Source organism: Centropristis striata, chromosome 6 (genome assembly GCF_030273125.1).
Source record: "Centropristis striata isolate RG_2023a ecotype Rhode Island chromosome 6, C.striata_1.0, whole genome shotgun sequence".
In the NCBI taxonomy this organism is placed as follows: Eukaryota; Metazoa; Chordata; class Actinopteri; order Perciformes; family Serranidae; genus Centropristis; species Centropristis striata.
Window position 1 is genome coordinate 27,175,355 of NC_081522.1, and position 27,981 is coordinate 27,203,335.

Here is a 27,981-nt window from a genome sequence, read left to right on the forward strand (position 1 = left end):
AACCTGCAGCCAGCGGAGCCGCCGAGAGACCCGCAGCAGCTCGTCTATTGCCCATAAAATCAGTGGATGTGTGTGGCTGAATGACATAAGGGGGAAATAAGGCTTAAAAATAAATAATCTTGCAGAAAGCGAGAACTGGAGAAGCAAAGCAGCAGCAACAGACACACACACACACACACCAACACTGCCGGTAGACGGTGAGCAGCCAGAGCCAGAACATGCTGCAGAAAAATGTTGCAGAAGCAGAATTGAGCATTTTAGTCTAAAAGTAGAGATGGGCTAGTCCGACTATGTAAACATCAATTTCTGTCACTCTACATACGTCATCTGGTATAACTGATACGATTGGCTAAGAGCTACATACATACGCTTTTGATAGACATTCATAGCGCCCAATAAACGGCTCTGGAGGATTGTAAACCACGCCTCCTCTACGGAGAAATGAATGGCTGGTGTCCAGACTAACCTCATTTGTGATTAGTCTCGCGTTAGCCAGGCTAGGTCACAGGCAGAATGATCCCCGATCTTAGTCCTTATTCACATTTACATTCATCTACATAATTGGACTCACACGCAAACCGAATCCTATTGGCCAGTTAGCTCTGACATGGACAGGCCAACAGCTGTTCACGTCTCTTCCAAGGTTGTGATACACAAGGGCTCTCATTTATCAAACGAGCGTATGACAGAAAGTGAGCATAAAGTGATCATACGATCATTTCTACTCAAGGCTCGGCATTTATCAATGTGGACGTGAGCGGAGGGTACGATCAGCTGTCACATCTGCTCTCCGCTCGTTTATGCAGGTTTGAGTCAGCATGGAGTCCACACGTCTTTTTGAATGGATCCTCAAGGACTCTTGTTCTTAAATTAAGGTACCTTTGGCCGCTGTGTTCTTGTATGGTTTTATATTTTTCTTGTGACCTATGTGTCAATTTTGTAAAACAAAACTCAAAAATATATTGTTAAAAAAAAATGTTAACAGTGCTCTAAACTGGTTCACCTGAGATGTTTTTGAAGCTGCAGATGGTCTAAAGGTTCAAACCGAGGTGTAGTCGCCCTGGAGCATCTTTAGGTGTGTGTGTGTGTGTGTGTGTGTGTGTGTTTTAACACGCTTCATTCAGTGTAGCAGAGGCGGGTGGAGCAGTAGGACCCTGGGCTGCAGCAGCAACAGCAGCAGTGAAGCAGAGAGCAGGCAGGAGGGAGGAGCCTGAACATAAACCAAACAACCCTCCACACCCTGCAGTCTGTGGAAGTTCCTCCGCATTCCTGCCATACACACACACATACACACACACAGGCAGAAAGCTGGGAGGAACCACACACTGAGGCTGGGTAAGTGTGTGCAGAGAGTGAGAGTGTGTTATTTCTGGTTTGTTTTCAGGACAGCCGATTAGATGTTGTCTTCATGTTCCTCTGTGTGTGTGTGTGTGTGTGTGTGTGTGTGTGTGTGTGTGTGTGTGTTCAAAAAGGAGTTTGGAGGGGGTGTGGGCCTTCTGTAGGACCAGAGACCAGAACCTCATCATCAACGCTCCCTGCCAGGTGCTGTATTTCCTGACTCATCCTTTTTCACCCTATACGTCTCTCTCTCTGTCTCTCATTTTCACTGTCTGTTGAAACATACCTCAATCACAATAGGAGGGACGTATTACTTTCACTTCTGTCTTCCTGTGTCTCTGTCAGTCTGATCTTGAGTTTATCTTAAAGCCCAGAGTCAAACCAGAGGAAGTTCTTTAAGTGACAAATTAACTGCAGTTTCCTCCTGAAACGGAAACATTTCATATGGTTTAATGTCTGAAGTAACTGAAATTACACAAGTGTTAATGACTAAGTACAGTGTGCAGATTACTAGAAAATTTGCCTGAAATTGCTGCATGTTAGCTCTCATGTGCAAATCTAACTGCTCCATAATCAGGCTAATGTTGTGTGTTTCTGCATTTGCATCACCAGCTATATAATGTAATCGCTGGTGATGCAAGTACAGAAATAAAAAATGAAAATAACCACTGTCAAGATGTGACTGCATTCAAATATGGAGGATTATAAAAAGGAAAACAAAGTTTGGTAGATAAGTTCTGACTAACAAAGATGATTCTTCTTTGCTTCATGACTTTTAACGTGGTCATAAAAGGATTGTAGCCAAGTTATGACAACTAAAATCAACATGCTAACATGCTCACATTGGCAATGCTAGCATGCTAAAGGAGCAGTCAGTGTGTTGGATAAAGTGGCATCTAGAGGTGAAGCTATGGTGGCCTTCAGTTTGTCCATTCCGGGCTAATGTCAAAACACGTTGGTGCAACCTAGCGATTATGACATTCTGTATCTGCCCACAGACCCTCAATCCTAATCCTAAATCCTACACACTGGTTCTTTAATGTTTACCACAGACTCCAAGTTACGTTAGCACAGTTAGCACTAGGGATGGGAATTAATCGATGATTGATTAGTGGTTGTTAAGAATTTGGTTGATCACATGGAATTTTTAATCGATCTGTGTATTTTTTTATTTTATCTCTGACTGCATATCAGTATCACTGAACTGTAACACGCTGAGTGTTCAGTTCTGTGGTCGTACGTACGTCAATCAGCCAATGAGCTGAGAATTAAGTTGGATAAAGCTACAGTTTGCAAACTGAAAGTTGCAATAACAATTATAAAACACACAGAAATACAAGAGTATTAATTTGAGCAGAACTATCTTCCTCTATCAAACCTTGCTAGCATGAATTACTGAATTTAATTTGATCCAAAACTTATTTAAACACAAAACACATTTAAATATGAAGATTACTGTGAAAACTAACCTCATGCCTCTTCAGGGGCTAAAACATAAAACATTGAACCCCTCAATGTTATCTTTACAGTTTAATCTTAGTTGAGTTAGTTTAAAGATTGACAGGATCAAGTCTCTTTTCGTCCTTTCAAAATAAAAGCGTCCCTTATCAAAACAGGCTTTTGCATAGTACTGTATAGATATATTTTATTTTGTCCATGTATGTATACAGCAATTAATCAATTAATTGATCATTAAATTAAACATAATAGAGTTGGCAGGTTTCTTCCAAACGCCCATCCGTAGTTAGCACTTAAGCATTTTAACATTTGATAACAAGCAAACCAAAATCAATTCAAATCAGAATTACTTTATTTATAGCCGAGGGGAAATTCAGTCTGTTAGCTCTGTTAGATAGTGATGTGCCAATGAAGCCTCATGGACCATTTTATTTATCTTATGAACCCACCAGACGGTGCTGATTTTTAGAAAAAGGCTCAAGCTATTGTAATTAAGTGTGATTTCAGCCCTTGGTTGAACAGAGAGCGCCATCTAGTGGGCTCAAATAAAGAAAATGGTTCACACACACTACCACCACAGACTGATAAAACACCTGCAGTACTAAATGCAAAATAAAGCTGAGGCTGATAGAATGTCATTAGTCACAGGTCACAACCCTTATATGGCAAAGTAAATAAAATGACCTAAGAAGAAAGGTAAAGAGATCACCAAAGTTATCACAAGATATTCAAAGGGCAGAATGATTGTCTGAACCAAATGGCATGGCCATCCATCCAGTAGTTGTCCAAACAGCTGACTAAAAAAAGCAAATGTCAACCTGCAAACTTTGATCCCCTGATGGTGCCAGATGTTTAGTCAGATCACTAAAGTTATTACAATTCATCCTCTGGGTTCACTGAATATCTGTTCCAAATTTCACAGCAATCCGCCCAATAGTTATAAAGATATTTCAGTAAAGGACAAATGGCGGGACAGGAAAATTCAGTAGGACATCCTCTGGGGGCCATGAACAAAATTATTTCTTGAAATATTTCATGTGGATCAGTTTTTAATCATTTTTTTTTTTGTTTTTAACCAACAAACTAGTATTGCCATCCCCATCGCTGTCGTGACAAAGATCAGAAACCCTTTACAGTTTCACCAAATCAGTAACGGTCCTTGGAATGTAATCTACATGCTCATATTGGAAATTTTGATGCTGGATATGATATTGGAAGATGGTGAACATAACCAGCAGACAGGAACTGAAGTCTCAAACCACATTGTTATAATTTCTTCTCAGCCTCAGCATGAGTAAGGCAGGTGGTGATGAAGGTGGTGGGGGCAGCAGCAGTGAAACAGCCCAGCAGCCGGAGGATAAGTCCCCATCGGAGAAGGTTCTGAGCAAACTGAGTGCTGCCAGCATTGGACCAGGTTGGACTAAAGTCAGTTGCCCCTGCTGTCAATCGGAGCGGGTCGAGCCGCTGGTTCTGGTGAAGCTCGGAGAGAAAGTTCGCCCTGAGACAAAAAGGTGGCTCATCAGAGTGATTGGAACTCCTCAGAAAGATGGAGGTGAGGGCTCAAATAACAGTAATGAGTCCTATAGTGCTCATTTGTCTGCATTGATTACAACCCTGCAAAGAAAAACATACACATGAAACATTTATGGGTCTTTCTCTCTTCATACTGGAAGTCTATAGAACAGGAGAGTTATTTCCTGGACGGTCTCCAACATTTAAACATTTGATTGCATTTGCATGCATGCCAGTTAGCAATGTAGATAAATGTAGTTAAATGAGTCCTATGTAAATGCATGGTGTTTAACATTTAACTATGTCAGGAAGTACTTACTGCTTGCTCTCTGCAGCTAGAAGAGCTTGAGAAGTCCCAAAGGGCGGCTGTGGCTCAGTTGGTAGAGTTGGTTGGCCCCCTGACCGTCGCAGCCTACATGTCGAAGTATCCTTGAGCAAGATACTGAACCCCAAATTGCTCCCGATGCTGCGTTCATTGGTGTGTGAATGAATTCCCAATGGGTAGCCTCTGCCACCAGTATGAATGTGTGTGTGAAAGGGTGAATGAGCGCAGTCTGTAGTGTAAAGTGCTTTGAGTGGTTGCAAAGCAACTAGAAAAGCGCTATATAAGTGCAGGTCCATTTACCAAAGTCTCCAAATATATCATGATAACTTTAGAGTGGAAATGTAAATACAAGACATATGGAATACTTCCATTTGATGTAATGATATGGCGTCATATTTGAGTCATAAATGGCGCAAGCGATAACACATCTGCAGATTTATGCGTGGATCTCTGCGCGTAAATTATTGTGTGTCACGCGCCGCAGATTTCAACTGCCGCGCGCACTTGATCTTCACGCACATATTCAGCAACTGAGTGAAGCAGAGCAGGCGCGAGCGAGTAACAAACAACAGCAAAACAAACAACAACACTCCCTCTCTCCCCCTTGCTCGAACATAGTGGAGCTCTGCTCACTTGAAGCAAGGACTTTTGACACATTGGGGGCTCTCTTATGATTGGTCATTTTCCAGCCCTCCATGTGGCCTTTTCAGTTGTCTGCTGACAGCTCAGTGGTAGCGGCGGCATCATGTAAACAACAACGGTTGTTTCATGACGTTCACAACCACAACTCTCCGCTTCATCACTGGTAAAAAAAAAAGTTAAAAAGTGCTGTTTCTTGTTTCTATTCGTGTAAATACTAGGGCCGGGACTCGATTAAAAAAATTAATCTAATTAATTAGAGGCTTTGTAATTAGTTAATTGAAATTAATCGCATTTTAATCCCATATAAATATTTGACACATGGATTTTTAGTATACCATTGAATAATGACTGAATACATGTTCACTGTGGTTTGTTGTTGTCTGAACTCATGAACACTAGTTGGTGCTCCAGAATAATCGTTCTGCCTGAAACTCATCCAGTGAGAAACGTTCCGCGGTGCAAAAATAAGTGCGATTAACATGCGTCAATTTTTTTAACGCATTAATTTTTTGTGTGATTAAATAATCTTAATTTATGTGTTAAAATCCTGGCCCTAGTAAATACTACTACTAATAATAGTATGGATTAGATTATATAATAAACTGTAAATAAAAACATACACTGTTTTATATGCCTTTTACAATGGACATCATACTAATGATCATTCAGTAGTTAAAAGTGTTAGATCTTTGGGTTTGCTGTGACTTGGAGCAGAGAGCTGCAGTCCTGCGGTTGAGGCTGTCTCTCTGAAGCAGAAGATGGAGGTCGTCTTCATTTACGTCAGTCTTCTCAGACAGCCCACAAACATTGACACGTGACACAAAATAATTTACGCGCTCAGAGAGATATTTGCGCAACTTATGACTCAAATATGCCACCATACAATGGTGCAACAAGTATTTCACTCAGAGGAAACACGGCATAATAGAGCTCAACAGCAAGGTTCCTGAAGTAACAAATCACAGTTATATTCTACATCAGGATTTGTATTATTATAAATGTCTTCATCATCCAAGGCAGACTAATCACAAGCCATGAGATGGCATATCCTCATGTAGAAGCCACAATTTTGCACGTTATTAAGAAAAACACATTTGTTTGCAGTGACAGAGAAGTACTACACTTCCCTCAGTCCTAATATGTCTAAAATGTCTCTACAGCTATCACTGAAGTTTACAGTTGTACGTTACTTTTATCACAGAGCAGCCCTTTCTGACAGGCTGCATTTTTAGAGATAAGGAAAAAGAGAAGAGCACAGGACTTTTTTTTAAATATAGCTTGGAAGTTGTATCATTAATATTTTTTGGTTAGTTGGCTGGTTCCATGCTTAATAACTCTTTATACACCGATTTTCTAAATCATCCATTTGAGCTCTATTATAGTTGGAACAAAGAAACAAACAGAATATACAGTTCATACCTACATTCTTCTTCTATTCTTATCTCTTTGTTTTGACAATAATTTACTCCACCTTTGGGCTCTTCTTTATAATAATTTCTTTGCTGATGACACTCCACATTACCTTTCTCTAAGACATACATCTCATTTGTTTAGTTACATGACAGATCAACACATAAAGCTCCACCTAACAGACAAGAGACAGAACTCCTTAAGGTGTCATGAAAATCACCCCTAAATCATGCAAAACCCAGCCAGTTACCTTTATGGTACCTTTTTTATCTCTAAAACTGCTCATATGCTTAGGTCATGTATAAAGTACTTCCTCTTGAAGAAATATAGGTTCTGCCTACAAATTACAGAATCAGAGTTTAAATATGTTCTTTTTGTTCCACTGTCTAACCTCAGGTGCTGCATTACTGGCCCACCCCGGTGAGGACGCCACTGGTGACATCATTGTGGTCTCTGCCCCACGCTGTACGTTACTTAAAGCTACTGAAGAGTTGGGTCTATGTAAGACTTACAGTAAGGGGGACATGGAAGCCTTACCTAACGGGGACATGGAAGCCTTCTCCTACAACGACAAAGACAACTTTAAAGATTCAGGTACAGCAGTTAAACTTTTAACTTATACTTTACATGTTGTAACCATAATGAAGAAAGGTCTGCATGTGTGTTGTTTAAATGACAAGGTAGTACAAAATGTAATCCACACTTTGGTGTTTCATTTTTACCTCTTAATATTAAGATTTCATTTCATAAATATATTTCAAACATATATATATATATATATATATATATATATATATATATATATATTTTACAAATTACAATTTTTTTACGTCTCCAGAGGTAGTCACAGTGGCGGAAAATTGGCGGGACAGTTGGAAGCAGGACCACTATGAACGGGACATTCTGGCAAGGCGGAATATTGATGCACAACTACTGCCGTTGCTAACTGGGCACAGCGTCCGCCGCTTATTGTAAACAAACCATTTAGCATTTAGCAGTTAGCATCGCTAACTGTGCATAGAGTGTCCGTCCGGTGCTTGTTGTAAACAAACGGAGGTCGCTTAGTGAACACATTCTGCTGCAGCAAATACATACTGTACTGCTACAGAGCTAACTGTGTAGCCTATTAGCACTGTGCTACTGTGCAGCACTGCTGTTTGTCAGACCCCCACACACCGCCCCGACGGGACCCGATGCCAACGAGCTCTTGTCCGATGATTCTGTCGCCTCTTGTCGGACACAGTTGGGTGAAAAAAAGCAGTGAAACACACCGCCACTACACAGTGGCCTGTACGTTTTGCACTTGCGCGAGATGCAATAAGTCTCCCTATTAACGGGTGGCGCTAGTCTCGTGACTGTAATCCAAACATCCTACAGCATTAAGCTTGTTATTAGTTTTGAGAAGACGTTTTGGACGTTTTGGAAAACAAAGCTTCGCTGCAAAATGGTCGCTCCGGCTGAGCGGCTGTATTTTTTAAAACGATGCAAAAAACGAAGCAAAATGTAGTTGTCTCTCCCGTGCCATGTGTTTATGTTACTCTCGTAACTTCCGCCAATCAGATCCGCCCATAGCTAGCAGACAACCAATCAGAGGACCCGACGAGTCCACTCTCCCGACGGCCGACGCTCCCCAACTGAGCATGTCAAATCGGGCTGCTTCCGCGCTTCCGTGACGCAGATAAACACACCAAACAGACACGTACCCGACGTCGCCCGACTGTCCCCGACTGTCCCTGACTGTCCCCGACTGTCCCCGACTGTCCCTGACTGTCCCTGACGCCCAACAGTCGGGCTGGTGTGTTCCTGGATTCACACGTCTCTATCGTCTCCTCCCACCTTGTTCTGCGACGCCGGACTGAACTATGAAAGGGCTCAAATATCACACCTTGGAGGAATCACAACGCCCTAAGGCGAAATGCCGGCACAGATCTTTCCAGCAGTATAGCAGGACATTTGCGGGACCGAGGGGCTAGTGTTTACCAGTTGCACAGATTTACATCTGTTAAAAAGCCAGAATCTGTTTGGGAAAGAAAATTCCAAGGCTGTCATATTTTCATCTCTAATTTGGTGACTTTGATTTCTCAGATAAACTATCCTTAAGTTTAAAATCCCATTATGGGTTGGTCCCACCTGGAGGCTTCAGAGTGTCCCGGCTGATTAAGCTGTGTCCATCTTGATTGCAAGTATGGATCAGATTCCCATCATCCACTGTTTGTACCTGTTAGTCAGGAGTGCCCACAGACATGCTACAGACATCGTCCTCCTCAATGACACCCTAATTGTAACTCCAATCATACGTACGTTCTCTATCAATGGGTACTCTTTGTATACTGTGGTCTTTAAGCTTCTGTTAGCCTTCAAAGATGTCTTGGAAAAGCCTTTCACAACTACTTTGAAAATTCCCATTATCATTATCATTATAATAGCTTATTATTCTTTACTCTGACCATCACAATCACAAGCAGATGACTAAAATTGAGTACATCCATTCATTTCTCCAACGGACTGTATTGTAATAACTTTGTTGATCCCCTAACCTTTTCTCTAGCACCACCATCTGAACCACTACCTTTGTTTGTGATCAAATAACTGCACAACCAATGAAGTTTGCATTAGCCTCAATACTTTGTGTTTAGTGCTTATCAGCTAATGTTAGCATGCTACCATTGTTAATCATTTATTATCCTTACCCGCTTATCTGCACTCGGAACAGGTCTCCAGACTATCACAGGGTTGACACATAGAGACAGACAATCACACTCTCATTCACTCCAACGGGCAATTTAGAGTCACCAATGAAACCTAAGTGCATGTTTTTGGACTGTGGGAGGAGAACATGCAAACTCCACTCAGAAGAACCCCCCAACCAGCCAGCCGGCTCCCCCAAGTCTCTCACATGGTTCATATTTTTATCAATGATTTTATAAGTATCCGTACAGATTTTTAGCACAAAAAGCTGATTATGGAGTGCCTTGCAGATTTGCAGTGGTCATATCAAGTGTCTGCAAGCAAGATGAACACACTAAAATAATTTTTAAATGGCATTTCATGATTATTGAAAGCTTGTTTGGTGTAAAAAGTTTGTCTTCCTCCCCCTCTATAGTTCAGCCTTTATCCATGTTTTATTAACTGTTCAGCCATGTGAATGTGGATGATTCTTTTAGACCTCTAAATGTGCAGTGAGTTCCCTTTAACTGCCGACCCTCTAGCTGTGAGCCACCATGTAGCCCTTGCTACCATGTTAAACATAGATAATACAGTAAGATGGTAGCATGTATAATACATACTAAGTAAGTAAGTAAGTAAGTAAGTAAGTAAGTAAGTCAGTAAACTTTATTTATATAGCACCTTTCGCAGACAGAAGTCACAAAGTGCGTACAGTAGAAGAGTATAAATAAGTTATAAAGAATAAAATAAAATAACATAAAATTAAAATATTTTTTTTTAACAAAAAGCAATTAAACAACCATAGCAGTCCCAAAGCAACTAATCAAAAGCCAGAACAAATAAAAATGTCTTCAGTTGGCTTTTTAAAGTGACAACAGAATCTACTGAGCGCAGTGAGGGAGGGAGACTGTTCCAAAGCATGGGAGCAACATCCTGGAAAACTCCATCACCTCTGGTTCGAAGACTGGTGCGCGGATCTGCAGATCTCGGAGCCCGAGTGGGGGTGTAGGGCTGTATCAGGTCACATATTTAGGGTGGGGCCTGGCCATGCAAGGCTCTGAATGTTAAGACCAGAATTTTAAAATTGATTCTAAAAGAGACAGGGAGCCAATGTAAGGATTTAAGGGGGATATAGGGGATATGTGAGTCTTCTGCACTGACTGCAGACGCGACAGCTCATTTTTGTTTAGACATGAAAACGAACTATTGCAGGGGTCTAAATGAGAAGACACAAATGCATGTATAATGAGTTCTAAGTCATTATGTGACACCATGTTCCTGAACTTGGAGATTTTTCTCAGTTGAAAGAAGCAATTTCTCGACAGCTGTTTACAATGTTGCACTAAGGACATGTCTTTGTCAAAGATGACGCCCAGGTTTCTCAGGGTAGGTTTAGCTGAATGGCTTAAATCACACTAAATATCTTTCATCTGCCCCTCACAGGACCATTGCTGCAGGCTTTTTGAAAGCTGTATTTTTCACTCTGATGTGTGTTTGTATGTATCACTAGCTATATTTATATATCAGCATCTATCCATGTGTGTGACAGACAACATGGAGGCGTTCCTGACTCTGGCGGAGCGGCAGTACATAGTGAAGTATGAGCTGGACGGTCTGCGGGCGCAGAGAGACGTGAGAATCCCGGGTCTGTGTGACAGCTACACACTGCACCACCGGGACAACATCTGTGAGTGCTCTCTTTGTGTGTTCACAACAGGATGCACTCACTGGAAAAATGCCCATCGAGATAAATATTTTATTTGGAGGATTTCTGGTTGTTTTTTTCAGTTTGTTGCTTAATTTGATCATTTCAATGACCGCCTCGGGACGAAAAGGGAACACGCAAACAATTCAACAGCTGCAGATCAGCACTAGACTAGATTAGTTTTCAGTGCACTCATCACATAGTAGACTACCATCCAGTACATTTTCTGCGTTTAAAGCAATCTAATCATCAATTAGGATTTAGTTTTTTGGACAATGTTGTAAATATTAGCTGTTGGCTCCTGTCTCCACATTCAGCCAATATCCAACTGTACCATGTGTATCTGTGTCTTGCTGATCTCAGCTGTTCTTCTCTTTTCACATTCAATCAAGAAATTGCTTCACTCAGCATCAGCCTCAGTGTGTATTCTGTACTATATACATTCATGGAAAAAAATATTAGACCACCCCTGTTATCCCTGATATCTAGCCATTTTCCATGGTTTTCTTGGTAATGATTTTGGTTATTATCAAGAAAACCATGGAAAATGTCTAGATATCAGCTCTTAAAATAAACTCTTATGAGCTTTTTTTGTTGTTATCATATTGTTGTTACAAAACTACCTAAAACTAACTAAAATTATAGTGAAAATGTCCTTCGTTTTCATCAGCTTCTTTCATATGTAAACCTTTTTGGTTAATATGAAATCTATTTCATCTATCTGGTTTTATGACTTAATAAACTTATTGGGGCTGAGATGGATCAGCCAAAGGAAATAAAGGAAACATTTATTGTGACCTTATTGAATCTGGCACCCGTCAAATACCCCATTACAAAAAAACTAAAACTAACACTAAAACTAATAAAAACTAAACCAAAAGTAAGCATTTTCCCAAAAATAAAAACTAATTAAAACTAACTAAATTTGAAAACAAAAATTGACAAATTTGTTGACAAAAAATTGCTTTAATAACATGTGTAAAACTGACTGTTGTTGCAGGGCAGAAGCTTATGTCAGCTGGTGTTGTCGTGGACACGTTTCCCCTCCATAACACAGACAAACTGAAGAAACTCAGTGAGGCCTGGTATGCTGGGAATCAGCTGGTTCAGCCTCTGGGTGGGTGGACATTCACACACACTACCACATGAATGTTTGTACGCACACACACACGCAGAATATTATAATTAACAATGGAGTCCCATGACGGTGTCACTTTCTATTTCCAGCTTGTAAGACAATGAACCAGATACCTCTCTTCTGTTTATCCAGATTCAGTCAATGAGTATTTTGGAAGCTCTGTGGCTTTCTACTTCAGCTTCCTTGATTTCTACACCTGGTCTCTGCTCCCACCAGCACTACTGGGCCTGTCCATCACATACTTCTCAGGTAGGTGTGTTGATTTATCATAAAAAATCTGTTCATGTATACAGTTTATGGCACCTATGACATATTTTTACCGTTAGGATGGACACATTCATGTCCTATCATGAAGTTGGAATAACATTTTTCCATGAAATGATTGTGACAACACTTTAAAAAATATCTGTAGATATTACAGTGAATAACTAATGAACCATGACACTAAAAGACCGTAAAATGATAAATGAGTTAATTCAGTTTCAGTAATGTATGAAACACCGTAAATGTATACATCAGCCAAAACAGTATTTTTTACATTTTTTAAAATATTTTTAAATATATTACTCCACTGTAAAATACACTGGCACCGTGTTTGTAGCAAAAAATATACCATTATATATATACAAGCCATCATTTTTGCATTTATTATTTGTAAAAATACTTTTTCTAACTGTTAAATGTACTAAACACCATATCTCTAACAGAAATACACTGTAATATTTAATGGTAAAATCTTTATTTTATGCAGCATTTATAAAGTATTGTCTTGTCAATTATATGGCAGAACAGCGTTTCTTTTGATGGAAAAACTTTTAAATTTTTATGGTAAAATATGGAATAAAATGGCAATCTTAAACGTGAAATCAACAGTGCTAATCAATATATAATTTTACCGTAATATTACAAAAAGTTGCACCACATTTTGGAGAAAACTTTTCATTATTTCGAAATAGGATAGTTCTTATTGTTTTGAAAATACTTAGTCATTATATGAGAACATTTATCATTATTTTGGGATGCTTATGAAAATGATTGGAGCCCGGCTGTATTTGACTTGCACATCATTCACTACTCCTGGGAAAAAATACTATGCCAAGCTTGGCCTGAGGATGTAAAGTAGAACCTATTTTGTTTAAGTGTTAACATGTTAGAGCAAGTTAACATGCCTATAGTAGTTGTCAGGGGCTTAGTGTGAGGCAGCAAATACAGATAGTGATAACATGAATGTACATGAGCTTGCTAGCATGGGCAACAAAAGTCCAAAAGTCAGAATGGGTAAACAGGAGCAGGACAGGAAAGATTCCAGTTAGGTTCAGGTTACAGGTTCAGGTATGAGCTGAAATATGTGCCACCAGAAACGGAATCTGAATTATTTATACTTGAATTTGAATTGCTTAACTTGAATAATTGCTTTAAAAAACTGAATTTGAATCACATAATTTGAATTTGTATTGTTCGATTTGAATCATTGCATTGAAAAACTGAATCTGAATTGTAATTTGAAATTGAATTTATTAGTTTCTAACTGAACATTCAGTCAAATTCAGTTTGCAAAATTCAATTTCAATTTTCTGCGCTAAACATCCGGGTAGTTGAGGCAGAGCAATCGAGTGCAGATACACAGAGCGCCTCTTCGGCCAATTAGCAACTACGTTTTCTTTGGTAACATTTGTTGCCACCCGGTTGCCATGGCGCCTCTTCGGCCAATCCATGGTCAAGCCAGTCTAACTTCTTCCTCCGTTTCGTCGCGAGTGGCAACAAATGTAAAAGAAAACGGAGGTGCTGATTGGCCGAAGAGCCGCTCTGTGTATCTGTGCTCGATTGCTCTGCCTCAAATACCCGGCTGTCGCAGAAAATTTAAATTGAATTTTGCAAACTGAATTTGAATTGCGAGAACTGAATGTTCAGTTCCAAACTAATAAATCAAATTTCAAATTACAATTCAGATTATGTTTTTTAATGCAATTATTCAACTTAAGCAATTCAAATTCAAATATAAATTATTCAAATACAGTTTCTGGTGGCACATATTTCAGCCCATATTAAGGATTCAGGATTCAGGATTCAGGTTGAGATGGCTCAGAAGAAGGCACAAAGCAAGATTGAAGCTTCAGTGATCTAACACTGATTGGACAGTGCAATCAAGGGAAATAGAATCAGGTCAGGGTTGAGCCGGGATGGTCAGGTGGCTAAGAATGGAGGGGAAGAGGTTACTGCAGGACAGATGAGGGGTGGTGGGAATGTTTGAGGACATCTAGTGGATAGGTAGAGAACAGTGAACAGCAGGGAAATGGTAAAGTAGTGGAAATGGTGTGCTCTGACGGGCCCCTGGGCACAGACATGCAAAAGGCCCCATCATCTTTCCTATGTAGGACCAAAACACAGATTTTGTGATGCTTTTGCCTCTTTTTATGGTTGTAAAGCATGTCTTTTCCTAAAAAGATTATGCATCTTTTTGTAGTTTTGTGAATGATTGTAGATGTTTTGTGTCTCTTTGCAGCTGCTTTGCATTTCTTTTTAGTTTTTTTGGTCTTTTTTGTAGTCATTTTTCCTCTTGTCGTGGTTGGTATGAATCAAGTGTTATTTCGTATGAGAAATCCAGCAGTCAATCAGGAAATCATCAGGCTTGATCATATGGAGACAATGAATGTTTACACTAAATTCAATAGCAGTGCATCCAAATATCATCTGTTTTTTTTACTCTTGATTAAAGAGCTGGAATGATAGACCTTGATACACAGATATTAATAATAGTTAATCCAGCTTCCTGTGGACTTCCGAGGACTACACATCGATGTTTACAGTATGGTCTCTTATTCTTTATGCTTCAGTTTGACTCAGTGGAGTTCCAGTTATGTTATGTTTAGCATTGATATATATTACAGGGCTGTACTGCCCTACAAAGTCTAACTGCAGTAACTACATTTTTGGTCAAAATTGAGTTATAACTATGAACTCCTTGAAGTCTGTTTTATCTTGTCACAAAGTTTTAGATTTCATTTTTGCTTTATTTCAGAGAAATAATTATATAAAAAAAAAAAAATCCAACTCAAAACCAAGCAGTAATTGCACTTACCACAGTCTGCTTTGGATATACATACTTCTTAAAACATAAAAAAATTGAAATTATAATTTTATTTGAAAGGGAAATTATTATCTAGATAGTGATGAAGTAAAAAGTGAGATAAAATTATATTAAGCCTGTAATATAACATTTCTTTATAATATTAAGTCTAAAATATGCACATATGTGAATAGAGTTGTTAAACACTTTTAAACACACTGATAACAAAATCAATTTGAAAATGTTTATTCACATAAAACAAAATATAAAAGCTGAAGGAAGAAAACAACATTATAGTTACTGCACTCTGTTTATCATCACTATTAGAACCTTTTACAGCAAAACCAGAGTGCAGTAACTACATTTTTGGGGTCAAAGGTCAAATAAATCATCATGATTTTTGAGCATAAAAATTACATCATCAATACATGTAGAAATAAGTGTTATATCACTTTTTTACATATAACCCATTTGGCTGGCCAGTTAAAAAACGTTAAACAACTTTAAAGCAGTTTTTCTCAGTTTGACCTTTTGCCTAGTTACTGCAGTTAGACTTTGTAGAGCAGAAGAAATTAACTGTTTTTGCTTATAGCACTGGTGCTACAGAGGTTGATGGACCTTCCTCTCTTAGTAACAGTTGCTAAGATATGATTGGACGAGCAGAGTTAGGGGGAGGAGTTTTGCGGTTAAATGGTCAATAGAGGCTGATGGGTGATGTATTTTAGTGAAGCTGCTGTACGATAAATTCTTGCTGCTCATCACAGGTGAAGTTCAGAAGCAAATGGGGGAGTCCATCTCCAGCTCACCAGGTGCTGAATATGACTCAGGCCCAACAGTTGGCGGTCACCTGATCCAGGCGGTCTTCAGCATGCTGTGGTCCACGGTGGTCATGGAGCTGTGGAAGCGTCGGAGCTCCGCCCTGTCTTATCGCTGGGGGACCCTGCACCTTACCGAGCGCTTCGCAGAGCCCCGACCTGGTTTCCATGGCGAAGTCGGGGTCAACCCTGTGACTGGTCGTATGGAGCCACTCTTTCCTGAGTGGCAGAGGGACATGCGCATGGCACTGATGTCGCTCCCAGTGGTGGGGCTGTTTCTAGGTACAACATGAATTATGTTACTGAGCTGAAAGGTGCCACACTGCAAAAAAGGTGTGTCTAAAAACCAGATAAAAACACTAAATCTGAGGGGAAATGATCTTGCTGCATGGACAGATAATTTCACTTGACAAGATTTCTTAAATTAAGATTATTAAATCTAGAAATAAGCATGTTGAACGCTTAAAATAAGAAATTAACTCATCTTATTATCTTAAACAAGATAAATTAAAGCTGCAAGCAGTGATGAACTGGCCCGAGCAGAGTGACCTGACAATTATTTGTTTCTTACCAAGATAAAAAAAAAAAACCTTTAGATTTAGAAGTGTTAGATAATTTATCTTGTTTTAAGAGTTAATTTCTTATTTTAAGCGTTCAACATGCTTATTTCTAGATTTAACAATGTTTTTTGTTTTCAAACTTCTCTTTATTGTTTTTTTTCTTTCGTTCACATATAAAAATAAAGAAGGTACATGTTCATTTATGCTTGAAATCAACACGAAAGAACAGAATGATAGTAGAAAAAAAGCAATAAAAAAACACACACAAAAAAAAAACCTAGGTGGAGTCAAATCAAATATCAAAACAAAAATTAAGTTTACAAATGAAAGAGATTTAAATATTAATAACATAGCTCGGAGGATGTCAAGTTTTCCAAAATGTACATTTGTTAATTTTTCATGGGGTTTTAGTTAGTATACTAGTCCATAAACGGCTGCCATATTGTGTAAAAGGTATTTATCTTACCTCTCAGGGTGAATTTTATTTTTTCTAACTGCAAATGTGCCATTATACCATTCATTAAAGCTTGATAGACTGGAGGATTTTTTTGTTTCCAGTTTAGCAGAATTATTCTTCTCACTAACAGTGTCACAAAACAAATCACATTCTTCTGGTTGTTTGATAAAGAGAGAGAGCTCCATGGCAGCTGACCCAACCCCAAACACTGCAAGAACTGGCTCTGGTTTAATATGTTTCTGGGAAATCTCAGATAAACTTTGAAATATCTTAACCCAATTAGTGACGATGCTTGGACAAGTCCAAAACATATGTCCTAATGAGGCGGGTGCCTGTCCACATCGATCACAGAGTGGGTTTACAGCAGGGAACATCCTTGAAAGTTTCAACTTGGATAAATAAACCTGTTTAAGATCTTGAATTGCACCAGTCCATGTCTAGATTTAACAATCTTAATTTAATAAGTCTTGTCAAGTGAAATTATCTGTCCATGCAGCAAGATCATTTCCCTCAGATTTAGTGTTTTTATCTTGTTTTTAGACACACCTTTTTTGCAGTGCACGATGTTCAATGATTACAGTAAAAGAAGTATTGGTGATATTTCCCTGCCTTGTCATGTCTCCTCTGCAGGGCTGGTGATACTGGGTATGCTTTGTTTCTACTGGGGGGAGGCCCAGGTGCAACAGCTACACACAGACTGGGACTCCATGCTGTCTCAGACGTTGCTCTACATGCCCTCAGTGCTCCACATCGTCTATACAAATGTACTGGCAACAGTTTACAAGCTGGTGGCCCAGTCTCTGACTGAATATGGTGAGTGAGACAAAGGGGGTGCCATGTGGAAAATGAATGATTTGGTTGGTTGTAAGGGTAATGTGAGAGAGACAGGGACATAAAGAGAGAAAAGTCAATGGTAAGTAGTAGGATTATAATAGTTTGGGATTTCTCGTTAGTTTCAAATTTTTCAAATTTCAGTTAACGAAAATGTTTTTTCAAGTTTTCGTTATTTTTTTTAGTTTTCGTTAACAACAATAACCTTGGTAAGTAGTAGGGTGGGAATAATTAATCGATGATCTAATAATGGTCGTTAAGAATTTGGTCGATCACGTGGAATTTTTAATCCATCTGTGTATTTTTGGATTTTAACTTTATCTCTGACTGTGTATCAGTATCAGTGAACTGAAACACGCTGAGTGTTCAGTTCTGTGGTCGTACATCAATAAGCCAATGAGCTGAGAATGAAGTTGATAAAGCTACAGTTTGCAAACTGAAATTGCAATAACAACTATAAAACACACAGAAATACAGGAGTATTAATTAATAAATAAAACATAAAACATTGAACATTGACATTATCTTTACAGTTTAATCTTAGTTGAGTTAGTTGTATGATTGACAAGAAGTCTCTTTTCCTCCTTTCAAAATAAAAGCGTCTGTTATCAAAACAGGCTTTTGCATAGGATTGTATATATAAATATATATCTTTTATTTTGCCCATGAATGCAGCTAATAATGGATTAATTAATCATTAACGTTAAAGATAATGGAGTAGGCAGGTTTCTTCTTTCAATTCAGCTGTTCAGGTTATGCAAAAGTATTGTTCATAATCTTTATGATTAGCCTTTATTTCCCTTTATATTTCCCTTTAGAGAACCACAGAGAGGAGTCTGCCTTCCAGAATCATCTGACAGCCAAAGTCTTGGTGGTAAGTTCCTCCTCCCCTCTCTAACCTCTAGCTCTTACATCCTCTTAATAACCCCTCAGGCTCTTTATACTCTCGTGTCTCTCCCCCCCAGTTCACCTTCTTCAACTACTTTGCAGTGCTCTTCCACATTGCCTTCTTCAAGCAGGATGTGCCTTTGCTTCGAAAGGTAACAGCAGAGCTCTACAATTCTTCCACTGGTCTCAGTAAAGTGTTGGGGTTCAAGTAGCGGTGCACTTCAATGAATTTGGGGACTTAAGACCAATTTATTTTTTTAAAAAGGGCTTAGAAATCCAAATCATTATGCCTAATGTGGGTCAAGATCCAAAAAGACTCCCACAATTCCTGTAATACAACTTCATGGTGTTTTTTTCACTGGACCCTCCTGGCCAACTTGTTTTGAATTTGGCCAGCCTAGTTTGTTACACAGGCTGTCAGAGTTAGTAAGTTAGATAAACCGACTGATTTGTCATTTGGTTCATTTCATTATTTACCCTGTCACTGGGGCCTTTCTTTAACTCTATGGAGTCTTGGGCTATTTTGTCAATTTTTGAAACCTTTTCGTGTCTTTTCATGTTTTTGTAATTCGTTTTGTCTTTTTTGATAATTTTGTGTCTTTTTTGGACATTTTTTGTCTGTTGTGTCTTTTTTGTTCATTTTGTGTCTTTTTTTAGTCATTTTGTGTCTTTTTTGGTCATTTTGTGTCTTTTTTTTTTTTAGTAATTTTGTATCTTTTTGTGCTTTTGTGTCATTTTGTGTCTTTTTTAGTCATTTTGTGTCTTCTGTGTTTTTTTGGGGTCATTCTGTCTTCTCATTTTGTGTTTTTTTTTGTCATTTTGTGTCTTTTTGTGCATTTTTTTTGTCATTTTGTGTCTTTTTTTGGGTTATTCTGTGTCTTTTTTAGTCCTTTAGTCCAACATGAAATGTGATTTTGAATCTTTTTTTAACTTCCAAAACTCTCAACGCTCAATAAAGAATTGTAAATGTTGCAAATGTGAACAAAGGTCGCAAATATAACATATAAGAGGGTTCCATCCAGTTCTATCATTTGATACTAAATATATTTGAGCTTGTCTCCAGTTTTACCTGGTATATCATCATCAAACTGAAACTGGCCTCATGGAGTTTAAAGCCAGAACTTTAGAGGTAAATTTACAGTAGGGCTCCACGCTGCTTTGTTTTCTAGTCTGGATGTGATGAAGAAGTCATGATTTTGAGCTTTTGGAGACTCCAGAGGGTTAACTAATAGGAAATGTGGCACAGTTGTCATTTTCGTGCCCAGTGTCCATGTTCGGAAAGAGTTTTCTTGCACCAAACAAATGACAAAAATGCTGTCTTCCGGCACATTAGGCACTTTTCCATCAGGTACTTTTCCCTCTAGTGAGTCGTATGGGTGTGTCTTGGTAGAGAGGATCCACCCAAGATCCCCCCAACTTCACCAGTTAGCAGCTCAGATAGTACCTGCCTCAGGAAGGTACTGTCTGAGCTGCTACTAACTAGTCGACGCTGATTGGATACGGTTGAGGCGGGATATGACGTGAATAGAACTCGAGACAGCCACAACATAACAGCTCCATTTTTAAAGAAATAAGCAGAGCAGACCAAGGTTATCATAGTTAACGAATACTAACGAAATAACAAAAACTAGAACTGAAAAAACATTTTTGTTAACTGAAATAAAAATAATAACTAGAATAGAAAAAAATGATAACTAACTGAAACTATATTGTTTGGTTACAAAACTAACTAAATCGAACTAAAATTGAAATAAAAATGTCCTTAGTTTTTGCCTTGTTGACTTTTTTCATACAGGAAGCATTGTTAAATATGTTTATTGTTTATTATTATGTTACACAACTATGTGAGTCGACTGTGTGAGAGTTAATCACCTTATTAGGGCTAAGATGGATAAGGTAAAGAAAATAAAGACCACATCTATTTTGACCTCTTTGATTCTCGCACCCAACAAATACCCCATTATAAAAAAAACCTAAAACTAACACTAAAACTAAACTAAAACTAAGCATTTTCCAAAAAAAAAAAACCTAATAAAAACTAGCAAACTCACTCTAAAAACTAATTTAAACTAACTGAATTTGAATACAGAAATTCACAAAGAAATTAAAACTAAAACTAATGAAAAATCCAAAACAATTATAACCTTGTAGCAGACTGAGACGAAAGAATCGAGAACAAGAAACCAAAGCAATGTTGATGTTTTGACTGTTTGGACTCGCTGTGTCGGTCTGTTGTCAGCGTTGTGTCACTGACGTCACAGTCAAAATTGGTGCTGAATAATCACGTAAGTGGCGCAGAAAGCCACATTCAAACTCTGTTGGTTAACTGCTTGAAAAGTACCTGTATGGAAACAGAGGCTTAGGGGAACTAACTAGTGGGCGGAGCCAAAACACTCCCCTCTGTTGGTGCATTGCTATCTTCAGGCAGCAGAATGCAATTGCACCATTGACCAACAACCTGGTCTAAAGTCAATGGCGCAGTATTTTTCTGCTATTTAAGATATGTAAGTAAAGGCTTTATCAGTGCATTTGGTCATATGCAAGTCCTGTAAGAAGGGGGTTGTTGGGAGGAATGAACCTTATTTTTTCATTTTACATACTTATTTATTTATTTGTTTATTTAACAGGGACAGTGCATGGCTCTCAGCTGTACCAGAATTAGCTACCAGCTAAATTTAATCTGTAGTCCCTGAAGACAAATTTTGATTCAAGAGTAATGATTATATATATATATATATATATATATATATACGTTCCAAGATTATATACATATATATATATATATATATATATGTATATAATCTTGGAACGTTTCTGTCACTATTTTAATGAATGTAGCCAGGCAGCTAGCTATGTACAAAGATGAAAGTTGCATTTTTAACTGCACCTACTAGGTTTGATTGGTCATTAGTAGAAACAGCTGTCAGTGAGCACATCACTAGGCACATTTGGGTCATTTAATAAATCTGGGATGTGGGCAGCAATTCAAAGGTCTGGGACCAGAACAGAGCAGCATCCCTAATAAACAGATCTTCAGCTGAAAAGTGTGAGCAGTAGAGTGACAAATACTCATATGTTTAATTATTTTTGTCTAAAGCGTCTAGCATCTTTACTGATAGTGACGCAGCTCGTGAACCAGGTGACAGAGGTGGTCATTCCCTTCCTGGTGGACCGCTTCATCAGCGCCCCCAACAGGACAGAGAGTGAAGACGACCCAGACGAGGACAAATTTAGGAACCAGAGCACCCTGCCTCCTTTCCCTGTGAGTGAACAAAAAGTGCACATGAAAACAGATGATAAAACTCTGTGTTGGTGTGTGATACGGAGCTTCTTGTTTTGTCACAGGGCTTGTTTGCAGAGTATATCGAGCTCCTGGTGCAGTTTGGATATTTGAGTCTTTTCTCCTGCGTGTATCCTCTGACGGCTGTGCTGCTGCTCATTAATAACCTGACAGAGATCCGATCGGACGCCTACAAGATCTGCAATCTCTTCCGGAAACCCTTCTCCGCCCCTGTGGCCAACATGGGCGTGTGGCGGGTCAGCAGAAAACACAACACACAATAGAAATGAGACGCAGCCCAAACTCAGTTATGACAGCTCATTATTGTCTTGTGTTTCAGATTGCTTTCGAGGTCTTGAGTTTTGTCTCCGTTGTGTCCAACTGCTGGCTGCTGCTGCTGTCACCATGGTTACAAAATCAGTTTAAGGAGGGTGGGCTGAGCAGCACAAACATTCTGCTGTTGGCTGTTTTGGTGGAGGTAAGAGGAAGGATGGAGAGGTCATTAGTGAGTCACATAGGAATAATCAACAAGACATCCATTACACTGTTAGCTCCTCTGTAACCAACCACACTCTCCCAGACCAGGGCTCTGGCTGCCCCATTTATAGTGGTAGCTCCTCCCACTAGGACAATTTCATTTAAAAAAATTAACAACAATATATTTTAAACAACATAAACATCAATTTACTTCACATGTGATCATCACCAACATTATACAAAAATTTCTCTTCCACAGAAACTGTCTTCTACCCAGACAAATTGACATAATTAATAAAAACATTTACTCTGCGTCACATGATCAATAATTGCGCCATCATCCTCCTACATGTGTTTGTTTCCATGCATTTAACCCTCGAGGCCTCTTTAAAATTACCTTACACTTTACACCTTAAGGTCCCAAAACGGTCCCTCTCATTCAAGTATCTTTTTTTTTTTCACTTTCATCGCAAACCTTTTAGCAGCATATATATATATATATATATATATATATATATATATATATAATTTATTTTTTTTTATTTATTTTTTTTGTCATAAGAACCCCTGATTTTCTCAAGGGCAAAAAACACAAAATATACAATATTTCAAAAATAAGGCGCAAAGTGGAATATTTGGGGTGAGGTTATTACAACCTTGACTAGGTCAATAATTGATAACTCCTTTATATCAATCCCAACACACCAAGACCATTTTTATGGTGTCAGCTTTTTCATTGCCATGTATTTTGCAAGGTAAGAGAACCATTGAAACTGTATGTAATTTAGCTCTGATGCCCCTGGTGGTTTGAGGGGGGTCATCAGACCTAAAACCTATTTCCATGTATTTTGAAGGGAGAGGCTGAGATTTATTAGGAATTCATGTGAAAAGCATTATATTATGTCAGGATTACAGTGTATCAAAAATATGTGTTTATAATGGGAGTCAATGAGATCAAAACAGGCCTTAAGGGTCAAAGTGTGAGTGTTATGCATATCGCCTATTCTATACAACTTGCAAAAGAGGAATTTTGGAATTTTTAAAATTATAATAAAGAACAATCCCTGGCCAAGTTTCATACAATTAGCCTTTAAACCGACCGATATATTAAAAAATCAAAAACATAAAATTAGCAGAATGGACACGTTTGGTCCCAAAGGTGCCTCAAGGGTTAAATTAGAGCTGCCCCTGGTTTAGAGTGTGCACCCTGTATTGTACAGTGAGAGGAAGGGGATGTGTGTGTTGTAATGTCCATTTAGCACGGAGCAGAGGGGAACGGGGAAAGATGTGTAGTGTGCGCTGCATGTGTGTGTGTGTAACCTGTGTGTGTTTGCAGCATGTTCTGATCATGGTGAAGGTGGTTTTGGCGGTACTGATCCCTGATGAACCGGACTGGATCCGCAAAAAGAGAGAGCACATTGAGTACATGTCCAGGCAGGCCTTGAGAGAGCAGGTGAACCCTCCACCACACATTTCATTATTTACCATTCCTGTGTTCTCCTTCATCTGAGTGACAACTTTTCTCTCCTCTCTTCCAGAAAGTCCATTCTGAAGAGTGATCGCGTTTCAAAGTGTTGCGGTGTTGTTTTATGCTGTTATGTAACCAGAAGACAGTACTAACCTCAGTGTTGGGTGGGCCCTCAGAGGGGAGTTTTAGATCCCAAGCAGGGCCCACAATGCATCCTGCTGTGCCCCTTAGTGGGGAGGCATAGCTTAATATATCATACCAATTGTTCATTTTGTGATAAAAGCACGAAATTTGGCAGATGTGTTGATAAATATATTGGGAACAAAACTGGATATTGGGCCAACACAAACTCAGACCCTGGTTGCCGTGGCAGCCATTTTTAAAAATAGTCTCACTTTGCACCGCATTACGTCAACTTCCCGATATGATATCCTGGCATGCCTCTTACCAATGGATTCCTTAGAATCTTTTTTCATAACATAGTTACATAAGATAGATATGATGTGACAATGAAAACATCAGAATGCTAAGGAGTTCATTTATTACAATATCATGCAGAGGCAATCTAAACATTTTGTTGCATTTTCTTTGATTTATTATTGTTTTACAAAAAACAACAAAATATTTTCACTTGAACTTCTATGTAATTAATATTTGTGGTGTTGTAAACATGTAAACAGCAGCTTGGAGGCCCAGGTTCTATCTACTTGTAACAGCTGGCCGACATTTTGGAAAATTGTCGGCCATGGTCATCCAAATGTGAATATGCGATGGCCCAATTTCCAGTCTTTTTTCAAATATATTAAGCTACATATGTACCAAATTTGGTGCTTTTATCATAAAACGATCATTAGGTTAGCTATGCCTTCCCACTACCTGTACACTTTAGTGTTTATAACATGGTGCTTCTGCAATGTACACCATTTAAAATGCACACTCATATTACACGTACACTGCAAGTGCAATTATCGAAACAGCAGCTAAAAGGTGTTTTTTTTCTCCCAATATTAGGCTGCAAATAGAATGTATTAGTCATGTGTGCTTTAAAAACTGTGTTATAATAACAGAGGTTTTCACAGTGTTTGTTCGGATTTAACGAGAGTAACCTGAAGAGCTCTTATAAAACCACTTTAGCTGTACACTTACACCAGTAAGGGATGGAAAGGACAAAGTATTTGATACCATGGGCAGGGCAGACGAAAGAAAATGTTACATTTTCTGGATTAGAACTCTTTCAGGAGAAGTGTTTTTGCTCATATTACCGAGTGATAAGCTACAGTTAGTGTTCAGGATTCATATTTACAGGACAGTATCATCACTGGAGGGACAATAGATAATAAAATAAGATGAGTTAAGATCTAGTGGCTATAGTTATTATGACAGGAATGACAGGGACAGTGCAAAAACAACAAATATAAATGAAAGACAGTCTATGAAGCAGATTTAATCAATATTTAAATGAAAGGGATGGCTCATAATAATAAAACCCCAGAGAATAATCATCCCACAGTGCAGCTTCACTCAGTCAGTTAAGCATTTTAGCATCGTTTAGCTTTAGCTAACAGCGCTGCAACTTAAGAAAACACATGCAAATACACAAAACACAAGCAAACTGAGAAAACATCTTCATCAGTTTGACAACACAAGCGCAGCATTTAGAAAACAAGGAAAACAAAGACGACAACACAACAGAAGTGATGCAAACGTCTGGACACAAATGTAATATTATCACGTTATTTCAAGATCATGATCATTTCACGTTATAATGTGATATATAGCGTTTGTCTCTCTCAATGCACTGAGCAAGGTTATTATAGTTCTATAGTTCTATAACGAAAACTAATGAAATAACGAAAACTAGAATTGAAAAAACATTTTCATTAACTGAAATAAAAAAAAGATAACTAACTGAAACTATATTTTGTGGTTACAAAACTAACTAAAACTAGCTAAAATTATAGTGAAAATGTCCTTAGTTTTCGTCTTTGGTTTTTAACTTTTTTCGTATTTAAACCTTTTTGGTTGATATGAAATCTATTTCATCTATCTGGTTTTATGACTTAATAAACTTATTGGGGCTGAGATGGATCAGACAAAGGAAATAAAGATTGATTGTGACTTTTTTGATTCTGGCACCCAACAAATACCCCATTACAAAAAACCTAAAACTAACACTAAAACTAATAAAAGCTAAACTAAAACTAAGCATTTTCCAAAAGATAAAAACGAATTAAAACTAACTGAATTTGAAAACAAAAAAAATTCAAAAAATTCACAATGAAATTAAAACTAAAACTAATGAAAAACCAAAACTATTATAACCTTGGCACTGAGTTGGTCTTGCTCTTGCTAGCCAGCTAACACTAGCACACTATCAATTGCCGGCTTACGTTAGTACACTATGATCGGCCGCAAATGTTAGCACGCTAGTGCTAGCCCGCATGTGCATCACTTTTAAATGTCCTCTGGAAACACTTCTGTTGTGTTGTGGTCTTTGCAGCATTTTCTAAATGCTGCGCTTGTGTTGTCAAACTGATGAAGATGTTTTCTCAGTTTGTGTTTTGTGTATTTGCGTGTGTTTTCTCTCAGGGCCACCGTACTTAAACGATTATTGCAGCTTTAATTTTTAAAACCTTTTTTAAATGGCTCCATCAAATGTAGATCCAGACTGAATCGTAGTCCTTTAACTTAAACTTGCAGTCTGTGAGTTTTGTGCTTGGAATCCTAATAGAGGGAGGATTTTAAACAATTATTCACAAGTAGTCTACAGTAATGTCTGTCATGACATTTGAGACCTCAATAGAAATCATGAGAAACATTTAAAGATTTCCTTCTGGTTGCACTTACACCCTCCCTTGATGGTACTGTCCTTTCCTTAATTAATCACAGTGTGGTTATATTTTACAATCTGTAACATGAGATGAAAACAGTAAACTATGTGCCAATTATCGATTTGCATTGAAAGTGATGGGGAGCTACCAAAGAACCGCTATGTGCTTTGCTATTAGAAATGTAGCATTTATTTTTAATGTGTGGATTTCAGACTTTACTCACTTGCCAATTAAGCGTGCCTCTAAAAATGATGCTTGAGTTCACTGTGCTGCAACAACCGATACACCTTATAGTCTAACACCTATACTGTATACCTATGTGTTATTTCACTGCTGACACATTTTATCTAATGTAACGAATGTGCAGATGAATCTACCGGGGAAGTCCACCATTTCTTCCATTATTCCATACATGCTTAACAGTGTATTGATATTAAATTATTGATTTTAGGAGTTAGTATTCTTTCCGGCCACCAGGAGGCACTATACACTTTCTATGTTATTCCACATGCAGCTTTTCATGAGTCCTGGTGGCTGTAGAAGGACTGCCTTAAGCAGAAAGGTGGCTAGACTTCCTCATGTAGCTGTACGTGTGCAATCTTGACATAATTATAGACTTAGGGGTGTGTGTGTGTGTGTGTGTGTGTGTGTGTGTGTGTGTGCTGTGTTCTGAAGGCTTGTGGTCAGGATTTCAGGTCAGAAACAGGTTGACAGTGTTTGCTGGTTGTTCTGTAATAAGTCGCTTTGGATAAAAGCGTCTGCTAAATGACTAAATGTAAATGTAATAAAGTCACAGAAGGAAACTAGTTGTTTGTCGTGTCATCTCTTTATGAAAAGTTGATCTGTGAAAGTAAATAAACCTTTCCAACCCTCTTTACTCCACTACACTTATTTGACAACTGAAGTTTTCTTTTCTAAACTTGAAGTTATTACTGGATTATGGTCATTAAGCAGTTTTGACATTGATTGATTAACTATTTGTAATATTGCAGGTAAAAATGCAATTTGGCTCTGATTGACACTGCTGTAACCGACGAGGATGTGCCCAGCACTTATAGTTCTTCTCAGTGGCTTTGGTGCATTTCTCACATCACTCTTTACATTTGAACAAC

General features: G+C 38.4%; 1 protein-coding gene across 1 annotated transcript; it reads left to right on the plus strand.

The window, feature by feature from the left end:
* Positions 1-1,200: 1,200 nt before the first annotated feature.
* ano10b (anoctamin 10b) lies at positions 1,201-27,675 on the plus strand. The gene is made up of 16 exons (XM_059334397.1): positions 1,201-1,335; positions 1,473-1,542; positions 4,080-4,348; positions 7,082-7,279; positions 10,902-11,039; positions 12,058-12,174; positions 12,328-12,444; positions 16,027-16,359; positions 17,725-17,907; positions 18,744-18,799; positions 18,891-18,965; positions 21,911-22,075; positions 22,159-22,350; positions 22,434-22,571; positions 23,907-24,023; positions 24,109-27,675. Exons 3-16 carry the CDS (start codon positions 4,087-4,089, stop codon positions 24,127-24,129), a joined length of 2,112 nt encoding a protein of 703 aa, XP_059190380.1. The 5' UTR covers positions 1,201-1,335; positions 1,473-1,542; positions 4,080-4,086; the 3' UTR covers positions 24,130-27,675.
* Positions 27,676-27,981: the final 306 nt, after the last annotated feature.